Consider the following 20,277-nt stretch of genomic DNA (forward strand, 5'->3'; position numbering starts at 1 on the left):
CAAAAGAAACTTTCGTCGGCGCCAGCTTCAATGGAAGAATTAAAGGACCAAAGGCAGCCGGCAGCGGCAGGAGGACGCGGACCTCGGCTGGCGGGGGTTGGGGTCCCCCGCCAGCGAAGGTAGGCGAGCAACGGAGGGGGAGGGTTGGCAGCGGTAGGGGGGTCCAGGGCGAAATCTGCGGGGGCCCAGGCCCCTGAGGCCCCACGCAGATACGCCCCTGCTTCCAATTGTGTTTTTCCCTTTGATCTACAAGCTGCTTAAAAGTTGAAGGAGATAATGCGCATCCTTTATCCTGCTCTCTCATTAAGCACACCTGGCTTACTGTAAGCATTGTTGAAACCTCTCTACTGGGATTCCCTAAATGTCCTGTTTCAATAGTATCCTTTAAGGATACTCCACACTGAACCATGCACTCCTGGGTGACTGATGGCTTCCCCCCTCCCCAATTCTAGTTTAAAAGCTGCTCTCTCTCATTTTTAAAAGTTAGCACCAGCAGCCTAGTTCCATCCCAGTTAAGGTGGAGCCCATCCTTTCAGAACAGTCTCCCCCTTTCCCAGAATGTCACCTAGATCCTAACAAATCTAAATCCCTTATCCCTGCACCATCATCTGAACTACGCATTGACTTCAGAACTCTGCCTGCCTTTTGGGTCCAACCTTGGCACCAGGGAGGCAAGCCACCAGGCAATCCTCACATCCACCAGCCACCCAGCTATCTATATGCCTAATGATCGAATCACCAACTACAACAGCTATCCTAACCCTTCCCTCCTGGGCAGAAGTTCTCAAAGACATATCCTCGGTGCAAGAGGATAGTACATACCCTGGTGGGTAGGTCCTGGCTACAGGAGTACTTCCTACTTCACCAGGGTGATGCTCTCCTTCTAGGAGACCTCCCTCTTCCAAGGCAGCACAGGGGCTACCAGACTGGAGGAGGGACTTCTCTACAACATCCCTGTAGGTATGTACCTCTCGTCTCCCTCAGCTCCACCAAGTCTGCTACTCTAGCATCAGGCACACACATATAACCGCTCACCAGCTGGGAGATAATACATGTGACACTCAGTGGCATTCCGAGGGGCGCTGACACCCGGGGCGGATCGCCGATGCGCCCCACCCCCACTGGGTGCAGCGCCCCCCACCCGTGCAGCACGACCCCCCCCACCCCGGCGAAAGAACCCCCTCCTGGGTGCACGCTGCTGGGGGGGGGGGGGGTGCCGCTTGCCGGTCAGCGTTGTTGGTTTCCATTCTCCCTCTGCCCCGGAACAGGTTACTTCCTGTTCTGGGGCAGAGTGAACATGGAAACCGACGTTGACAGGCGCGCGGCACCCCCCCCCCCCCCCCCCCCCCCCCAGCGGTGTGCACCCAGGGCGGACCCCCCCCGCCCCCCCCTTGGTACGCCACTGGTTACACTCAATGCAAAAGACTGGATAGCACCTCTCTCACTGCTGGACTTCTGACTCCATCTTAGTATTTGTGAGTTTTTTCAATAATTTAAAACTTGCTAAGGTATTAAGGATATTAGCCTAATATAAAAATGTCTTTATATGGTATATTGTGTGATTTTAGTGTTTTCTTCTTAGAAGGTAATGAAATGCGTTCCATATCTTGAGGCAAATGTATGTGAAGTTGGGAATAACTTTAGAAGCCACTGGAGTTTTCTTTGGGGATTTATCTGGAAAAACAGCCACAGCATAATCAACGGCTCAATGTTGAAAACTCCTAGATGGGTGGCTCAAAGTCTAGAGAGACCTATAACAAGCTAATGAGAAAAAAAGGAAACAAAATTGACTGGCCATATCTAACTAGGGAAACCATCCAGAAGAAAAACCACATGACAGCAACAGTGAAGAAAAATTTACAAAAAAAAAAAATGCTCCATAGAAAACTAAAGACAGCAGCAGGCAGAAGAGGCCCACACGTGCAGTTGAAAGAGCTTAAAAACTCTGCATTTAGGGCTTGAGAAACGTTCCCACACAGAGCTACATCAGATAGCATCACCCATGTCGTGTAAGGATTTCTCTGACTTGCTTGTCCTCAGAGGATAATTCTACCTTTAACATTCATTATTAACATCAACTTGTACAAAATGTAGTCAAAGATGGCCTGTTTCACCAGAAACAAATATATTACCTGCTGAGTCTTCCTAAACTCTTCTAGCAATTTCAATGCCATATCATAGTCTTTAAGTAAATGGTATGCAATAGCATATCCAATCCATGAAGCCCGTTGGGTTGGGCGCAACTGAAGAAGTTGATATCTTGTTTCCTAAAAAAAAAAAAAACACAAACAATGCAGAAACACCACACTGAGTCTACCTATATATTCCCTCCAAGATACACAACCCCCCCCTCCCCCACAAAACTGAATTAAATTACAAAACTTTAGACACCGATTCCCTTTAACAAGAAAAAAAATTAAGAACAGCATGAAATCACCAATGGCTAATACATATTTCCAGCACAAAACACATTCAAGATCTCTGATTAAAAAAAAAAAAAAAAAAAAGTGAAAGGGCTAGGGAAGGGGGAGCAAGAAAAACTCAAAAACAAAGCCAATCAAAACAGAAGCATTTTTTCACTGCAGCATAATTGACTTCTTTAGCTCCAACAGGTGTTATCTATAGACCAAAACAAAGTGGTACTCACTAACCATCCTCAAGGGCTACAATCAGGCCAGGTTTTCTGTATACCTCTAAAGAATATGCACTATATATCTGGGCTGTATTAATGTCAAAATTAGGCCTGCTTCTCAAACTATTTCATGACCCAATTTTTCTCAATTAATGCTCTACAATAAAAGTTTCAAAAATATGATTGTTAAAGCCTTATATAGTAAAATACATATAAATTGTGTAAATGGTGCTCAGTACATCCCCAAATTTCACTCTGGGATACTATGGATATATGATGAAAATCACCGCACTGCAAGTCCATATATTAAAACAATCATTTTGAATCAACCATTGACATGCTGGCAATATGAAAATGAAAATAATATTTAGCTTTGATGATCTTCACAGAGCTTACAGGTTGATCTCACTTTAGTCCCAGAGGGATAATTAAATAGCCACATATCATTGTTTCTCTTAGTTAGTTCAAGGAGTGAGGATCTCTTGTGTATGGTTTTCTTTGTAGAATAAATGACAGATAAAGAATAAGTAGAAATAAAGACAAGGATAGTTTTCAGAAATAGGATTTTGTTTATTCTTACCAAAATAAAGTCTTCTATTCAATACATTCATCAGACAGGTTCTGGGTTCAATGGAACAGAGCTTCTGTTCTCCAAGACAAGTTGGGGAATGTTTCAACTATCTGGCAAAATCTTCTCTCTTTTATAGGCACAGGTCTCAATACAAGTTAATGGCAAGAGCTTTTTTTTCTTAATATTTCACAACCTCTGAATCATTTTTTTCCCTTTTCCGGCAGATGTCCATCTGTACCTTCTTCTTTCCGGTTTTAGCTATTACAAGATTTCCGCTATTGTCAATAACATGTTTTTTTCTTATTACAAAAATATCTGCACCTGTTTCCGCTTTTGTCAACATCTTATTTTTCTCTTCTTGATAAAAATATCCTATTATTGACATCTCAGTTTCATATCTACTTTCATATGCTCTTATGATCTGAGTACCACAAACTTCATTTTAAAAACCAGATTTTATCCATTTTAGTCCATTATTCAATCATCATATGTGCTATATTCAATTTGTAAGGTGTACCAAGTTTTATAAAGACTCATCATATAGTCCTGCTTTTGCAGGTTCTCAACTGTAATGCCATTAGTGGGTTATCAGGCCTAGTCAAGGCTTCTCAGCTGACCAAAGTCCTGTAACTTGGCCCACCACCATTCCAGTGGATAGGCCTTAAGCTACAACACATATTAACATTATATAACGATAGATTAAAAAATTAATAATGGAAGAATCCATGAAAAAGTATATAAATCTGTGGATCCACAAAACACCAAAATACAAAGTTCCATTTCTAAAAATAAATTAGGGCTTCCAACCGATCAAAAATTTTAATCGCATGATTAATCGCATAAAGTGTCCCCCTCACATTTTCACCTGTATAGTGCAAAATATAGACTACAGATAAAATTTTTCTTACCTTTGTTGTCTAGTGATTTTATTTTTCTAAATCATCTTATTCCATTCTCTGGTTCTGTTCCTCTGTCTGTGCTCTGAATTCTATTTTCAGGGCCTCCTCTCTCCTTCCCCTATAACATTTTTCACATTCAACTTCCTGCCATTTTTCTTCCTCCTCATAAGAGAGCGCAGCATGATGCGATTAATCGCGTTAAAATTATCAGTGCGAATCAAACATTCTTAGTGCAATTAATCAAATTAAATGAACAGCCCTAAAAAAAATGTTTAGTTAACCATCCTGCTCAAAATTTCTCTTGTTCAACCCTGATCCTTCGTCCCAGCTGAGACAACAACTCCACTGTAAACCAATTTTGGGTGGCAAGAGCCAGTAGTGGGAGGCGGGGATAGTGCTGGGCAGACTTATACGGTCTGTGCCAGAGCCGGTGGTGGAAGGCAGGGTACACTTATACGGTCTGTGCCCTGAAAAAGACAGGTACAAATCAAGGTAAGGTATACACAAATGTGGCACATATGAGTTATCTTGTTGGGCAGACTGGATGGACCGTGCAGGTCTTTTTCTGCCGTGATCTACTATGTTACTATGTAATTTTGTCAAACAAATCTTAGTGTTCTACTGTAATTACCATGGGTTCTCACAGATATCTCTTATTTAATCCAGCAACACTTAAGTCACAGGTTACAAAATGCTCCTGAATAGATACCTGGCTCGGTCTCAACACAGCTCCATGTTTCGCTCCTCACTTCTTTAGGAAACTAAATTATAACAAGATGCTCTAACTTCTACAACTTAATCTACAGTCTAAACTAATCACCAGTAAACTCACTGTTCAGCTCCTTATATTGACAGACTCCACGAGCTGCGCAAGCATGGTTTCATACTCCTAAACACCAACACATGTGCGACTCTTAAATCCCAACCCCTCTGATCTGTTACCAAGTTCAGTTCATCATCACATGTCCATGGATCTGAGAGGTTGGGAAACATGAGCTGTGTATACATTGGTGCTCTAGGAGTTAGATACCATGCTTGCGCAGCTCGTAGAGTCTCAGTCAATATGAGGAGCTGAAACAGTGAGTTTACTGGTGATTAAGTTTAGACTGTAGATTAAGCTGTAGAAGTTAGAGAATCAGTTTTATTATTTTTTTGTTCCAGTTTGGTCTCCTGAGGAAATGAGGAATGAAACATTGAGCCATGTTGAAACCGAACATGATATACCATCAGTAGCATTTTGCATCCTGTGACTTCAATGTTGCTGGATTAAAGAAGAGATATTGGAGAGAAACCATAACAACAGTAGAACACAGATTTGTTTGACAAAATTGGTTTACAGTGGAATTCTTGTCTCATCTGGGACAGTGGATCAGCATTGGACATGGTTGACTTGAGAAATTTTGAGCAGGATGGTTAACTATTTTTTATAACAGAAACTTTGGATTTTGGTATTTTGTGGATACACAGATTTATATACTTTTTCATGAACTTCGGTTATGTTTTTTCACAATATCACTATAAAAAATTGACATGTGGCTATTTAATTATCCCTCTGAGACTAAAGTGAGATCAACCTGTAAGCTCCGTGGAGAAGATCACAGGTAAGTATCATTTTCATATTGCCAGCATGTCAATGGTTGATTTTAAATGATTTGAATATATGGTCTCACATTGCAATGATTTTCATCATATATCCATAGTATCCCTGAGGGAAATTGTGGGGATCTACTGAGCACCATTCATAACCTTTACACAATTTATATGTATTTTACTATCTATATATTACAATTTTAATTGTAGAGCATTGTAATTGAGAATTGGTCAAGAAAAAGTTTATCAATCATATGCATGAAGCAAATCTGCATATAATATAGGCAGGGGCATAATCACAGTTGGGCCTGGACCCCTCTGTTTGACTCGGGCCCACCTAACAGCCAGCACACCATGCAGAGTCTATTGCTCCCAGTGAGAAGAGCACAATTGGTGGCGGCAGCACTTTGAGTGACTGATGCTGGCACCAGAAACATGCTCAGTTTTCATGCATGAGCACTGAGAATGCTCACAGTGCTGGGGCTGCACTTTTGAGAATGGGAGCAGTGGACTCCAGATGTCTTCAGCTAGCTGGGCTTAGGGAACCTTAGGGATCCCCACCAGCTAAGATACTTTTAAGTTTGATAGGGGAGTGGGGAGGTAAGTGGAAATGGGTGCCTACCCCTATCACCCACTGCCTGTTCCGAAAGAATTCCCGACTATGTTACTGAAGAGAGGTAGTATGCATACAATCTCTCATGTACATATTAATTAGAGGTACTGTGAAAACCAGACAACATCCAACAGGCATGCAGAAAGCTTCTAGTATGGCTCAGAAAAGCCTAGAAGGCTTTTCTGAGCATATAGACTCTCTAGAGACCCACTCAGCTTGCAACTGATAGAAATGTTTGGTATTGGTTGGAAGGGAAACCTAGCAAGTCAGTAAATAAGTCATATTTTAGTTATCTGTAAAAGAAAACAATATTGCTCGGGGCTTTAATTAGTAAAAGTTTACTAAGCCTACACCAGGGACACACTAGATTTCACATTTCAGATACATAACACATTCCTAAAGTTTGGTCAGGTAAGATAAAACCAATATATACCAATATAAGTGAGAAAGCAAGCAGAACTGAACACAGAGAAACAGAATAGGGGGGGTTTAGATCTCACCTAAAAGTATCAAGTTGCTTTTATCTCACAGAACAGCTTCTGCCTCTGTCTAGACAAAAAAACATGATCCATGGTGAGAAACTAATTCCATGTGTGTGAGATGTCTGCAGGTTGAATCTCTTTTAAAAAAAAAAAGTGAAGGAACAGAGAGGAGCTGGCAAGGCTGAGAATCATCAGCAGACAAGAAACACACAGATGAAATGCTACTTAAGGTATTGAGAATCTCAATCAAAGGAGAATAAGAAGCTGTGCTGAAAGACAACTGGACACAGATCACCAGACCCTGCAGAACAGATACCCTGTCACCTTCCCTCAATCAGAAGAGCCAGTAAGCAGCACTGAAGTGGAGGAGGTGAGAACATCCTAGGAACAAGCACAGGATGAACCAAAGCTCAAAAACCCCAAGGTTACTGATCACTGATCATTAGGAAGCAAAGGGTACTGATGGATGGTGATTCACTTCTGAGGTGTACATAGGCATTTATCTGCCAACCAGACATAATATTCCAAGTGTGTTGTCTGCCTGGTGCCGAGATTTGAGACATTATGGAGAGTTTATTGTGACTCATAAGCCTAGTGACCATTATCCAGTGCTGCTTATTCATAGTGGCACCAATGATATTGCTAAATGTCCCACTGAACATATCAAAAGAGACTTCATGGCTCTGGCAGAGAAAATCAAACAGAAAAGTGCACAGATGGTGTTCTAGTCAATCCTCCGTCAAGAATAAAGGCCAAAGCAGAGAAGTGGGCATCCTGGAGATGAACGTGTGACTGTGTGGACAGTAGCAGTGTATTGGGCTTCCTGAACCATGGGATAATTTTCCAAGAGCTACTGAGAAGAGATGGTATCCCATCTATCAGAGAAGGGATGAAATGTCTTCCACAGCAGACTGGCTAGCATACTGAAGAGGGCTTCAAACTGAACTTGCTGGGGATAGGTGAAAAGCTCCCAAGTAATTAAAATCGCTCAGCTAAATAAAACACTAAATACTCAGGTAGAAATGGGGGAAAAGGGCAACATCTGGAAAGCCTTTACTAAAGCCCCTTAGTAAGAGAAATAAGGTTCTGGATCTATAGGCTATGTGGAAGGGGCAGACTTGGATTTAGCTGAGGTTAGAGAGACATATTTCACAGAAAACCCACGATTGAGCAAAGCTATACTGGGCTATACAGTTGGCTAATTGCAAGGGGGGGAGGGGGGGAAGAGAAGGGTGCATCTAAGCTACCACGCTATTGATTGTTTATAAAGCACTAGAACGTTTGACTTCTGTTTTCTTCAGTGTGCATTGCTAGTAATCTTTCCTATCATCTGCTGGCATTTCTTTCTTATTTTCTTTGATTTGCTTTTGTTGTGAACCGTTTTGACCTTGGATTAGTAAAGATGGTATAAACAAATGTTAAAAGAAACCATACAATCCATTCAGGAAGGACAGAGTAAGGCAGGGGGAATGCTGTTATATGTTAAAGATATAACAACAACAGAATTGAAGGACTTGTGTAGTAAGGAAGCAGCACTGGGTTAATCTGGAAAGAGGAAATGAAAAATCTATTTACATTGGTGTCATATACAGGCCTCCTTCACAAGCACAAGCAGTGGACAGGGATTTAATTGAAAACATTCACAATACAGCTAAGAAAGGAGAAGTAATACTAATAGATGATTTCAATATGCCAGATGTTAGACATCCCTGCTGCATGGTCATCTAGAAGTAGGGAGATCCTGGAATCTCTACAGGGACAACTGTTCTAGCAGTTGGTAAAGGAACCCAAGCAGCACAGGGCCATACTGGACCTGGTGCTCACAAATGGAAAAAGTTTCTGAAATTCTAGTGGATGATCTGGCAACTAGTGCTCACCAGATGGTGGTGTTCAATATTAAGGTATCAAAGGAGGCGCAGCTGGCCATAAGAAGGGTTATAGGAAGCAATATTTATTGGTGATGACACAGACCATGTTTCAGCATATTGTCTGTGACAGGGATCATTAAACAGAAGTCTGTGGTACACTGCTTCCTAAATTTGCTCAGTCCTTAAAAGTTTATCTGATATTGTAAAATCACAAAGAAAAAAAAAACTGTTCTTTGGTAATCGCAAAAGACATTACAAATGTGAAAAGATCTTGTCAACTTCAAAAGGCATAAAACTGAAAACTGCTTTCCTCTAATCACCACCAAAAAAAAAAAAAATTTTCTTCACAGCATTTTTTGCTATTACCGAAGAACAGTTTAGTCTTCATGATGTTACAATTTGGATTAACTTTATGGACTGAGTGAATTTAGGAAGCAATGCACTGCAGACTCCTACTGTCTAATGATCCACAATGCACACAATATACTGGAACATGGCCCATGTCAGATCACTAATGAAGTTGCTTCCTATACCCCTCTTCTTGAGGCCGACTGTGCATCCTTTGATGTGCTTTGCTTGCTGCGTTATTAATTGCCAGAACAGAGGAAATCAACATTAACAGAGAACTTATTCAAAAGTAAAGGTTCTAGACTTTAAAAGAAATAATAACTTTTGAAATAGAGGAATCTCTCAAGTTATTGTTAGCTAGATAGAAAATCCTGGGGGAAGCAGAAAAGGGCAAAGCTAAAAGGATCTATCTTAAGGGCAACAAACATTGTTGTGAGGAAAGAAAATAAAAGCAAGAGCAAAAGAAGAATGCTTTGGTTCTCAAAAGGAGTAGCTGAAAAGGTAAGGAAAAAGAGGTTAGCCTACAAGTGATCACAGAAAGAAAGACAAAAACTGGATGCTAGGAATTATTAGGAAAAGTATGATAAATAAGACCGAGAATCCTATAATGCCTCTGTATTGCTCTATGGTGCGACTGCATCTTAAGTATTGCATTCAGTTCTGGTCACTGTATCTCAAAAAAAGATATTAGAAAAGGTTCAAAGAAGAGCAACCAAAATGATAAAGGGGATGGAACTCCTCTCATATGAGGAAAAGCTAAAGAGGTTAGGGCTCTTCAGCTTGGAAAAAAAAAAAAAAAGACAGCTGTGGGGACATATGATTGAGGTCTACAAAATCTTGAGTGGTGTAAAACGAGTAGAAGTGAATCTATTTTTTTACTCTTTCAAAAAAGTACAATGACTAGGGAACACACATGAAATTACATGGAAATACTTTTAAAACAAATAGGAGGCAATATTTTTTCACTCAACTAATAGTTAAGCTCTGGAATCCTTTGCTGGAGGATGTAGTAACAACGGTTAGATATCGAGGATTTAAAAAAAAAAAAAAAAAAGTTTGGACAAGTTCCTGGAGGAAACTCCATAGTCTGCTATTGAGACATGGGGAAGCCACTTTTTGCCCTGGGATTTCCAGCATGGGTTGTTACTATTTGGGTTTCTGTCAGTTACTTGTGACCTGGAATGGCCACTGTTGGAAACAGGATACTGGGTTAGATGGATCAATGGTCTGACCCAGTATGGCTAATGTTCTTTTGTTCTTATGTGGAAACGCTAAAGAGAAGCTGGCAGAGTAATCAGGATGCAAATGGAGGAAAAAACAGTCTATAAGGAAAAATAGGGGAACAAGACTTTTTTTTTAAAGATGTATTAGTGATAGTAGGAAGTGCAAAAGTGGCATTTTGAGGCTCAAGTGTAAAAGTCAACAATATGGAGAAGCTGACAAGGGAAAGTGAAATTGCATAATAAATATTTCTGTTCTTTGTTTACAAATAAAGAGTGGGAAGCAGGACTACAGAAGACAAACACAAATAGGAAAAGATGTGCAGTAAGCCCAGGCCAATTTTCAGAAGACTGTGATAAGCTAGCTAAATTAAAAGTAGACAAGTCACTAAGACAAAACTACATGAAGCATATTTTCTTCCAACTGAAAACTGTCCAGAAGTAAAAAAAAAAAAAAATCCAAAATGAGTGACATCCTAACATGGCTGAATTCAAGAATATGGACTGACTTAATAGAATTTAAGAAAATAAAGGTTAAGATGTTCCAGTGGCAGAAAAACATTTCTGTACCTCTGCAGGCAGAAAAAAAAAAAATCAAACCTCCTCATTTAACAAAAAGGAGCTAAGAGGAGCCACTATCACATGGAAACTACTACTCATGAGCAGTCAAGGGATTTTACCTATTCCATAAAGCCCTGGATAAAATTCACCCATTCTGAGTCAAGCAGAATCACTTGACCCATCTATGAGTTGCTGAACCTACTTATGTTGAAAGAAAAGATATACCACTTTTAAAATTCAGAAGGCTGACTCTGCTCAGTGTTCAGCCTGTATACATCACAAATATAAAATTGTTTTTATTTAACAGTGAATAAAGTGGTGTGTGGTAGCCCACTCCTAAAGGTAATAGATACAAATAAAATGAAGAAAATAAGATGACACCATAATATTGGACAAACTTAATACATTATTTGAGCAGCTTTCAAAGGCATTACCTTCTTCTTGAGATCAGAAATGAACAAATGTTGGCAAGTGTCAGAATATATAAGTCCACAATAAAGCAGGAAAGTAGAGGACAACAACAATTTCCACACAAGGTGTGTTGAGCAAAACAAACTTTACCCCTTGTGGAAGGCCATTTTGTCCTCTACTCTCCTCCTAAGGTTCCAGAACGTACAAAAGCATCCCAATGACAGCGTCACAGGCAGAGGTAGGAGTGGGTGAGAAACAAGGCAAGACGGATGGGTGATCAAAGGGTGATAAAGCAATTTAATTTTATGCATTATAATGGGATAAGAAACCCAGATCTTTGATAAGTACTGTCTGGTGGGTGTCAAACTATTTCATCATTTTAACTTCAAAGGTAGCAAAGATACTTACCTGTAGTATGTATTCTCTGAGGACAGCAGGCCTTATATTCTCACAATTGGGTAACGTGCTCCCAAGTTGTCTAATTTGGAGTTTTTAACAAGCTTAACAGAGCTTTGTGAAGCGAGAGACATACTCCATCGTGCATCCATGGGTGCCTTCCTGCATGCCACAAGGGCGCAGTTACCAAAGTAAAATACTACAGTAGAAAAATTAAAAATAGGAGACAACTCCAACAGAAGGTGGGAGGGTTTGTGAGAATATAAGGCCTGCTGTCCTCAGAGAATAGCTGCTACAGGTAATCTTCTCATTCTCCAAGGACAAGCAGGCCATTAATTCTCACAGTTGGGGTATCCCTAGCATCCAGGCTCTCAGAAAACAAACACTGGTCAATTGTGCCTTGCAACAGCCAAGGACATAACTCGGATTAACTTGAAACTATATACAAACTGAGCAAGTGCAGCCAGGAACAGAATAAAACAGGTCTAGGGGGTAGAGTTGGATTCTAGATCCCAAACAGATTAAGTAACACTGTGTGCCCGAACCATTGTGTTGGATATCCTGCTTGAGGTAGTAATGAGATGTGAATGTGTGAACGGATGCCCACATTGCAGCCTTGCAAATTTCTTCAATGGAGGCTGACTGCAACTGGGCTACAGACACAGCCATGGCTATGACATTATGAGCCTTGGCATGACCCTCCAGTATCAGCCCAGCATGGACATAAGTGAAAGAAATGCAATCTGCTAGCCAATTAGAGATTGTGCATTTTCTGATTGCGACCCCCATCCATCAATAGAAACAAAGTTGAGTGGAGTGTCTGTGGGGCCTTGTCCACACCACATAGTTGGACAATGCTTACTTGAAGTCCAAAGTGTGCAAAGTGCTCTCACCAGGATGGGCACGAGGTCGGGGAAAAAATGTTGGCAAGACAATCGACTGGTTCAGATGGAATTCAGACACAACCTTCAGTAGAAACTTAGGGTGTGTGCGGAGAACTACTTTGTTGTGATGAAATTTAGTAAAAGGTGCATCTACTACTAGAGCTTGAAGCTCACTGACCCTGTGAGCTGAAGTAACAGCCACCAAGAAAATGACCTTCCAGGTCAAATACTTCAGATGGCAGGAATTCAGGGGCTCGAAAGAGCTTTCATCACTGGGTGAGAATGACATTGATGTCCCATGACACATGGGGAGGTTCGACAGTGGACTTTGACAAAAGCAAACCTCTTATGAAGCGAACTACAGGCTGTCCAGAGATAGTGTTTATCATCAATGTGTACAGTGTAAGTCCAACTGCACTGAGGTCAACCCTTAGGAAGTTGGTCTTAAGATCAGACTTGAAAAGGTGCAGAAGGTATTCAAGCAGGGGACAGTGTAGGACAGTAAGCACGATCTAGGGCCTTGCCCTCACACCAGATGGCAAACCTCCATTTGAAAAATAATACCTCTTAGTGGAATATTTCCTGGAAGCCAGCAAGTCTCGGGAGAGACCCTCTGATAGACCAAGAGACAAATTCAAGGCTCTCAACATCCAGGAAGAGATCCCTCGTTCTGCATGATGAGGGTTGGAAAACACAGAGGAGGGAACCAGATCCGCCTAGGCCAGTAAGGCGCAATTAAGATCATGGTCCTGTGGTCTTGCTTGAGTTTCAGCAAAGTCTTCCCCACAAGAGGAATGGGAGGATACGCATACAGCAGACCTGTCCCCCAATCCAGGAGGAAGGCATCTGACTCTAGTCTGTCATGGGCCTGAAGCCTGGAGCAAAACTGAGGGGCTTTGTGATTCAGCTGAGTGGCAAAGAGATCCACCAAGGGGGTGCCCCACTATCAGAAGATCTCGTGGACAATGCCCATATTGAGAGACCACTTATGCAGTTGCATAACCCTGCTCAGTGTCAGCCAGACTGTTGTTTTTACTACTACTACTATTTAGCATTTCTATAGCGCTACAAGGCATACGCAGCGCTGCACAAACATAGAAGAAAGACAGTCCCTGCTCAAAGAGCTTACAATCTAATAGACAAAAAATAAATAAAGTAAGCAAATCAAATCAATTAATGTGAACGGGAAGGAAGAGAGGAGAGTAGGTGGAGGCGAGTGGTTACAAGTGGTTACGAGTCAAAAGCAATGTTAAAGAGGTGGGTTTTCAGTCCAGATTTAAAGGTGGCCAAGGATGGGGCAAGACGTAGGGGCTCAGGAAGTTTATTCCAGGCGTAGGGTGCAGCGAGACAGAAGGCGCGAAGTCTGGAGTTGGCAGTAGTGGAGAAGGGAACAGATAAGAAGGATTTATCCATGGAGCGGAGTGCACAGGAAGGGGTGTAGGGACGGACGAGTGTGGAGAGATACTGGGGAGCAGCAGAGTGAGTACACTTATAGGTTAGTAGAAGAAGTTTGAACAGGATGCAAAAACGGATAGGGAGCCAGTGAAGGGTCTTGAGGAGAGGGGTAGTATGAGTAAAGCGACCCTGGCGGAAGATGAGACGGGCAGCAGAGTTTTGAACCGACTGGAGAGGGGAGAGGTGACTAAGTGGGAGGCCAGCAAGAAGCAGATTGCAGTAGTCTAAACGAGAGGTGACAAGGGTGTGGATGAGTGTTTTGGTAGAGTGCTCGGAAAGAAAGGGGCAGATTTTACGGACGTTGTAAAGAAAGAAACGACAGGTCTTGGCAATCTGCTGGATATGAGCAGAGAAGGAGAGAGAAGAGTCAAAGATGACCCCAAGGTTTCGAGCTGAGGAGACAGGGAGAATGAGAGAGCCATCAACAGAAATAGAAAACGGGGGGAGCGGGGAGGTGGGTTTGGGGGGGAAAATGAGAAGCTTGGTTTTGGTCATATTTAATTTCAGGTGGCGTTGAGACATCCAGACAGCAATGTCAGACAAGCACTTCTGAAACTTTGGTTTGGATGCAAGGTGAGATATCAGGGGTAGAAGGTAGATTTGGGAGTCATCAGCATAGAGATGGTAGGAAAAGCCATGGGATGAGATTAATGAACCAAGGGAAAAAGTGTAGATAGACAAGAAGAGGGGACCAAGAACAGAACCCTGAGGTACGCCGACAGGCAGAAGGATAGAAGTAGAAGAGGATCCACCAGAGTGAACACTGAAGGTGCGGAGGGAGAGGTAGGAAGAGAACCAGGAAAGGACAGAGCCCTGGAATCCAAGTGAGGACAGGGTATCGAGAAGTATGCTGTGATCGACAGTATCAAAAGCAGCGGAAAGATCAAGAAGAATGAGGATGGAATATTGACCTCTGGATTTAGCCAGTAATAGGTCGTTGGAGACTTTAGTAAGCGCAGTTTCGGTTGAGTGGAGAGGGCGAAAACCAGATTGTAGTGGGTCAAGAATAGCATGTGAAGAGAGAAAATCAAGGCAGCGGCGGTGAACAGCACGCTCAAGTAATTTGGAGAGAAAAGGAAGGAGGGAGATGGGTCGGTAATTAGAGGGACAAGTAGGGTCGAGTGAAGGTTTTTACCTGCCAGATAAGTGGCCCAAAGGAACATACTGTGTTGGCAAAACCAAGACCACATCCGGACAGCCTCCTGACACAGAGGGCATGATCCGGTGCACCCTGCTTGTTGGTGTAATACATTGCAACCTGGTTATCTGTTTGAATGAGCACAATTTGGTTGGCCAGCCAATCTCAAAGTTCCAGATCACTCAGAGCTTCAGAAGGTTGATCTGAAGGACCCGTTTCCTAGAAAGGGCCATGTTCAAGTGTAAAGCCCATCTACATGATTTCCCCAACTGAGAAGAGATGCATCCGTTGTCTGTAATTTTTGAGGATGAGAAATTTGGAATGGAAGTCCAAGGGTCAAATTGGATCAAACAGTCCACCAGAGCAGCGCTAACAAGGTCTGGAAACACTCGGATGACATCTCCCAGTTCTCTCGTAGACAGTAGGTTAGGGTCTGTTGGGAGGATTTCATGTGAAGGCGTGTCACATACTGTGGAAGCCATGTCACATAGTAAATGACGGCAGATAAAGACATGTACAGTCCATCCAGTCTGCCCAACAAGATAAACTCATTTTACATGGTATGCGATACTTTATATGTATACCCGAGTTTGATTTATCCTTGCCTTTCTCAGGGCACAGACCATAGAAGTCTGCCCAGTACTGTTCTTGTACTAAGTTCTGAAGCTAACATCGAAGCCCCTTAAAATTTACACTCCAGCCCATCCCTATCTATTCAGTCACAATCGGGGCAAAGACCGTAGAAGTCTGCCCATCTCCCGTTTTGTTTCCCAATCACCAGCGTCGCCACCCAATCTCCGCTAAGATTCCATGGAACCATTCCTTCTAAACATGATTCCTTTGTGTTTATCCCAAGCATGTTTGAATTTCATTACCATTTTCACCTCCACCACCTCCTGCGGGAAGGCATTCCGCATAGCCACCATCCTCTCCGTGAAAAAATACTTCCTGGCATTAGTTCTGAGTCTGCTCCCCTTCAACCTCAGTTCATGTCCTCTATTTCTACCGCCTTCCCGTCTCCGGAAAAGGTTCATTTGCAGATTAATACCTTTCAAATATTTGAACATCTGTATCACGTCACCCGTTTCTCCTTTCCTCCAAAGTATACATGTTCAGGTCAGCAAGTCTCTCCTCGTACGGTTTGCAACGCAAATCCCACACCATTTTTGTAGCTTTTCTTTGCACTGCTTCCAGTCTTTTTACATCTTTAGCAAGATACAGCTTCCAAAACTGAACACAATACTCCAAGTAAGGCCTCACCAACGACTTGTAGAGGGGCATCAACACCTTTCTTCTGCTGGTTATGCCCCTCTTTACACAGTCTAGCATTCTTCTGGCCACGGCCGTCGCCTTCTCACATTGTTTCTTCACCTTCAGATCCTCCGACACCAACACCCCAAGGTCTCTCTTCTGAGTCGAGGTTACTAATCTCTACCCTCCTATCTGGTATCTCTCTTTCGGGTTTACGCACCCCAACTGCATCACTCCACTTCTTGGCATTAAATTTTAACTAAAAATCCACTCAAGCTTAGAAATTAAATGAAACTCTAAACACAGCTTCACACACACTGAGTACAGAAATGCTAAATACTCCCTCTGTCACCCAACCAACCACACATGATGCTTTCAACAGTGGAGGAAAATAAAGCCTCAGTAACACCACCCAGCCAGCCCTAGACTTTGGACTATAAGGCGTGGGCCCGTACCATCATCTGGCTCAAGAAAAAAAGTCTAGGGCTTGCAGGTGGCTTTACTGAGGCTTTTTTTTCTCCACTGTTGAAAGCGTTGCGTGTGGTTGGTTGGGCGACAGCGGGAGTATTTAGCATTTCTGTACGCAGTGTGTGTGAAGCTGTGTTTGGAGTTTCATTAAATTTTAACTGCCAGATCCTCGACCATTCTTCTAACGTTCAGAGATCCCGTCTCATCGTTTCTACTCCCTCCAGGGTATCCACTCTATTTGATATTATCGTGTCATCTGCAAAAAGGCACACCTTTCCTTCCAACCCCTTCAGCAATATCTCCCACAAATATATTAAACAGAATAGGCCCCAACACCGACCCCTGAGGAACTCCACTGCTCACCTTCCTTTCCTCCAAGCGGATTCTATTTACCACCACCCTCTGCCACCTGTCAGTCAATCAGTTTCCTATCCAGTTCACCACTTTCGGTCCTACGTTCAACCCTTTCAGCTTATTCACGAGTCTTCTGTGGGGAACCGTATCAAAGGCTTTGCTGAAGTCCAAGTAGATTACACCTAGTGCACGTCCCTCATCCATTTCTTTGGTCATCCAGTCAAAAACGTCAATAACATTCGTTAGGCAGGATTTTCCTTTAGTAAAGCCATGTTGCCTCGGGTCCTGTAACCCTTCAGCTTCTAGAAAGTTAACTATCCTTTCTTTCAGCAGTGACTCCATTATTTTTCCTACCACCGACGTGAGACTTACCGGTCTGTAGTTTCCCACTTCTTCCCTGTCTCCACTTTTGTGAAGAAGGACCACACCTGCTCATCTCCAATCTCGCGTTAAATAAGTCTTTAAGAGGTCCAGCCAGGACCTCTCTGAGTTCCCTCAGTATCCTGGGATGTATCCCATCCGGCCCTATAGCTTTGTCCACCTTCAGATTCTCCAGCTGTTTATAATCTCTTTCTTCTGTAAATGGTGCAGTATCCGCTCCATTCCCAGACATTCCCTCTGCAGTGTATTTAATTTGCGTGTTCCCCCACCTATTCTGACCTCATCCTCCCCCAGACTGCTCTTACACAGTCCAGGAATTAACCAACTCCATAATCAGAAGGACTCACTGGGATATAAGAAGATAGTTTATTTCAATCTTACCAATAGCAGTACAGGCAAATCAGATATTCGTATGGTTGAACAGCAGTTCACGACACGTCTGTCACACTCCTTCTCTTGTAACCTTCCTTCTCCCTTCTCCTTCACTCACTGATCTAATACCCCTCAAACTGCTGCTTATATACTATTCTGACCCAATTGATTCCAATGGACATTAGCTTTGTCACCAGGGTTCTTGGACCTTATCAATTGATCAAAATGACTTCACATATTCTCAAACTCTAACTATAAAGCGAATGCTACATACCTGTAGAAGGTATTCTCCGAGGACAGCAGGCTGATTGTTCTCACTGATGGGTGACGTCCACGGCAGCCCCTCCAATCGGAATCTTCACTAGCAAAGTCCTTTGCTAGTCCTCGCGCGCATGCGCGGCCGTCTTCCCGCCCGAAACCGGCTCGAGCTGGCCAGTCCCATATGTAGCAAGACAAGACAAGGGAAGACACAACTCCAAAGGGGAGGTGGGCAGGTTTGTGAGAACAATCAGCCTGCTGTCCTCGGAGAATACCTTCTACAGGTATGTAGCATTCGCTTTCTCCGAGGACAAGCAGGCTGCTTGTTCTCACTGATGGGGTATCCCTAGAACCCGGGCTCACTCAAAACAACAAACATGGTCAATTGGGCCTCGCAACGGCGAGGACAAAACTGAGATTGACCTAAAAAATTTACCAACTAACTGAGAGTGTAGCCTGGAACAGAACAAACAGGGCCCTCGGGGGGTGGAGTTGGATCCTAAAGCCCAAACAGGTTCTGAAGAACTGACTGCCCGAACCGACTGTCGCGTCGGGTATCCTGCTGCAGGCAGTAATGAGATGTGAATGTGTGGACAGATGACCACGTCGCAGCTTTGCAAATTTCTTCAATAGAGGCTGACTTCAAGTGGGCTACCGACGCAGCCATGGCTCTAACATTATGAGCCGTGACATGACCCTCAAGAGCCAGCCCCGCCTGGGCGTAAGTGAAGGAAATGCAATCTGCTAGCCAATTGGATATGGTGCGTTTCCCCACAGCCACTCCCCTCCTGTTGGGATCAAAAGAAACAAACAATTGGGCGGACTGTCTGTTGGGCTGTGTCCGCTCCAGATAGAAGGCCAATGCTCTCTTGCAGTCCAATGTGTGCAGCTGACGTTCAGCAGGGCAGGAATGAGGACGGGGAAAGAATGTTGGCAAGACAATTGACTGGTTCAGATGGAACTCCGACACAACCTTTGGCAGAAACTTAGGGTGAGTGCGGAGGACTACTCTGTTATGATGAAATTTGGTGTAAGGGGCCTGGGCTACCAGGGCCTGAAGCTCACTGACTCTACGAGCTGAAGTAACTGCCACCAAGAAAATGACCTTCCAGGTCAAGTACTTCAGATGGCAGGAGTTCAGTGGCTCAAAAGGAGGTTTCATCAGCTGGGTGAGAACGACATTGAGATCCCATGACACTGTAGGAGGCTTGACAGGGGGCTTTGACAAAAGCAAACCTCTCATGAAGCGAACAACTAAAGGCTGTCCTGAGATCGGCTTACCTTCCACATGGTAATGGTATGCACTGATTGCACTAAGGTGAACCCTTACAGAGTTGGTCTTGAGACCAGACTCAGACAAGTGCAGAAGGTATTCAAGCAGGGTCTGTGTAGGACAAGAACGAGGATCTAGGGCCTTGCTGTCACACCAGACGGCAAACCTCCTCCACAGAAAGAAGTAACTCCTCTTGGTGGAATCTTTCCTGGAAGCAAGCAAGATACAGGAGACACCCTCTGACAGACCCAAAGAGGCAAAGTCTACGCTCTCAACATCCAGGCCGTGAGAGCCAGGGACCGGAGGCTGGGATGCAGAAGCGCCCCTTCGTCCTGCGTGATGAGGGTCGGAAAACACTCCAATCTCCACGGTTCTTCGGAGGATAACTCCAGAAGAAGGGGGAACCAGATCTGACGCGGCCAAAAAGGAGCAATCAGAATCATGGTGCCTCGGTCTTGCTTGAGTTTCAACAAAGTCTTCCCCACCAGAGGTATGGGAGGATAAGCATACAGCAGACCCTCTCCCCAATCCAGGAGGAAGGCATCCGATGCCAGTCTGCCGTGGGCCTGAAGCCTGGAACAGAACTGAGGGACTTTGTGGTTGGCTCGAGATGCGAAGAGGTCTACCAAGGGGGTGCCCCACGCTTGGAAGATCTGGCGCACCACTCTGGAGTTGAGTGACCACTCGTGAGGTTGCGTAATCCTGCTCAGTCTGTCGGCCAGACTGTTGTTTACGCCTGCCAGATATGTGGCTTGGAGCACCATGCCGTGATGGCGAGCCCAGAGCCACATGCTGACGGCTTCCTGACACAGGGGGCGAGATCCGGTGCCCCCCTGCTTGTTGACGTAGTAC

General features: G+C 43.5%; 1 protein-coding gene across 2 annotated transcripts in view; it reads right to left on the bottom strand.

Moving 5' to 3' along the window:
- Positions 1-20,277, bottom strand: part of NAA16 (N(alpha)-acetyltransferase 16, NatA auxiliary subunit) — a 444,477-nt gene that overhangs the window by 310,280 nt on the left and 113,920 nt on the right. For both annotated transcript variants that reach the window (XM_030200546.1, XM_030200547.1), the window contains exon 5: positions 2,133-2,267. In XM_030200546.1, coding sequence (XP_030056406.1) covers positions 2,133-2,267 — 135 coding nt within the window. The remainder of the gene's footprint in view (positions 1-2,132; positions 2,268-20,277) is intronic.

This window comes from Microcaecilia unicolor, chromosome 4 (assembly GCF_901765095.1).
Source record: "Microcaecilia unicolor chromosome 4, aMicUni1.1, whole genome shotgun sequence".
NCBI classification, from domain to species: Eukaryota; Metazoa; Chordata; class Amphibia; order Gymnophiona; family Siphonopidae; genus Microcaecilia; species Microcaecilia unicolor.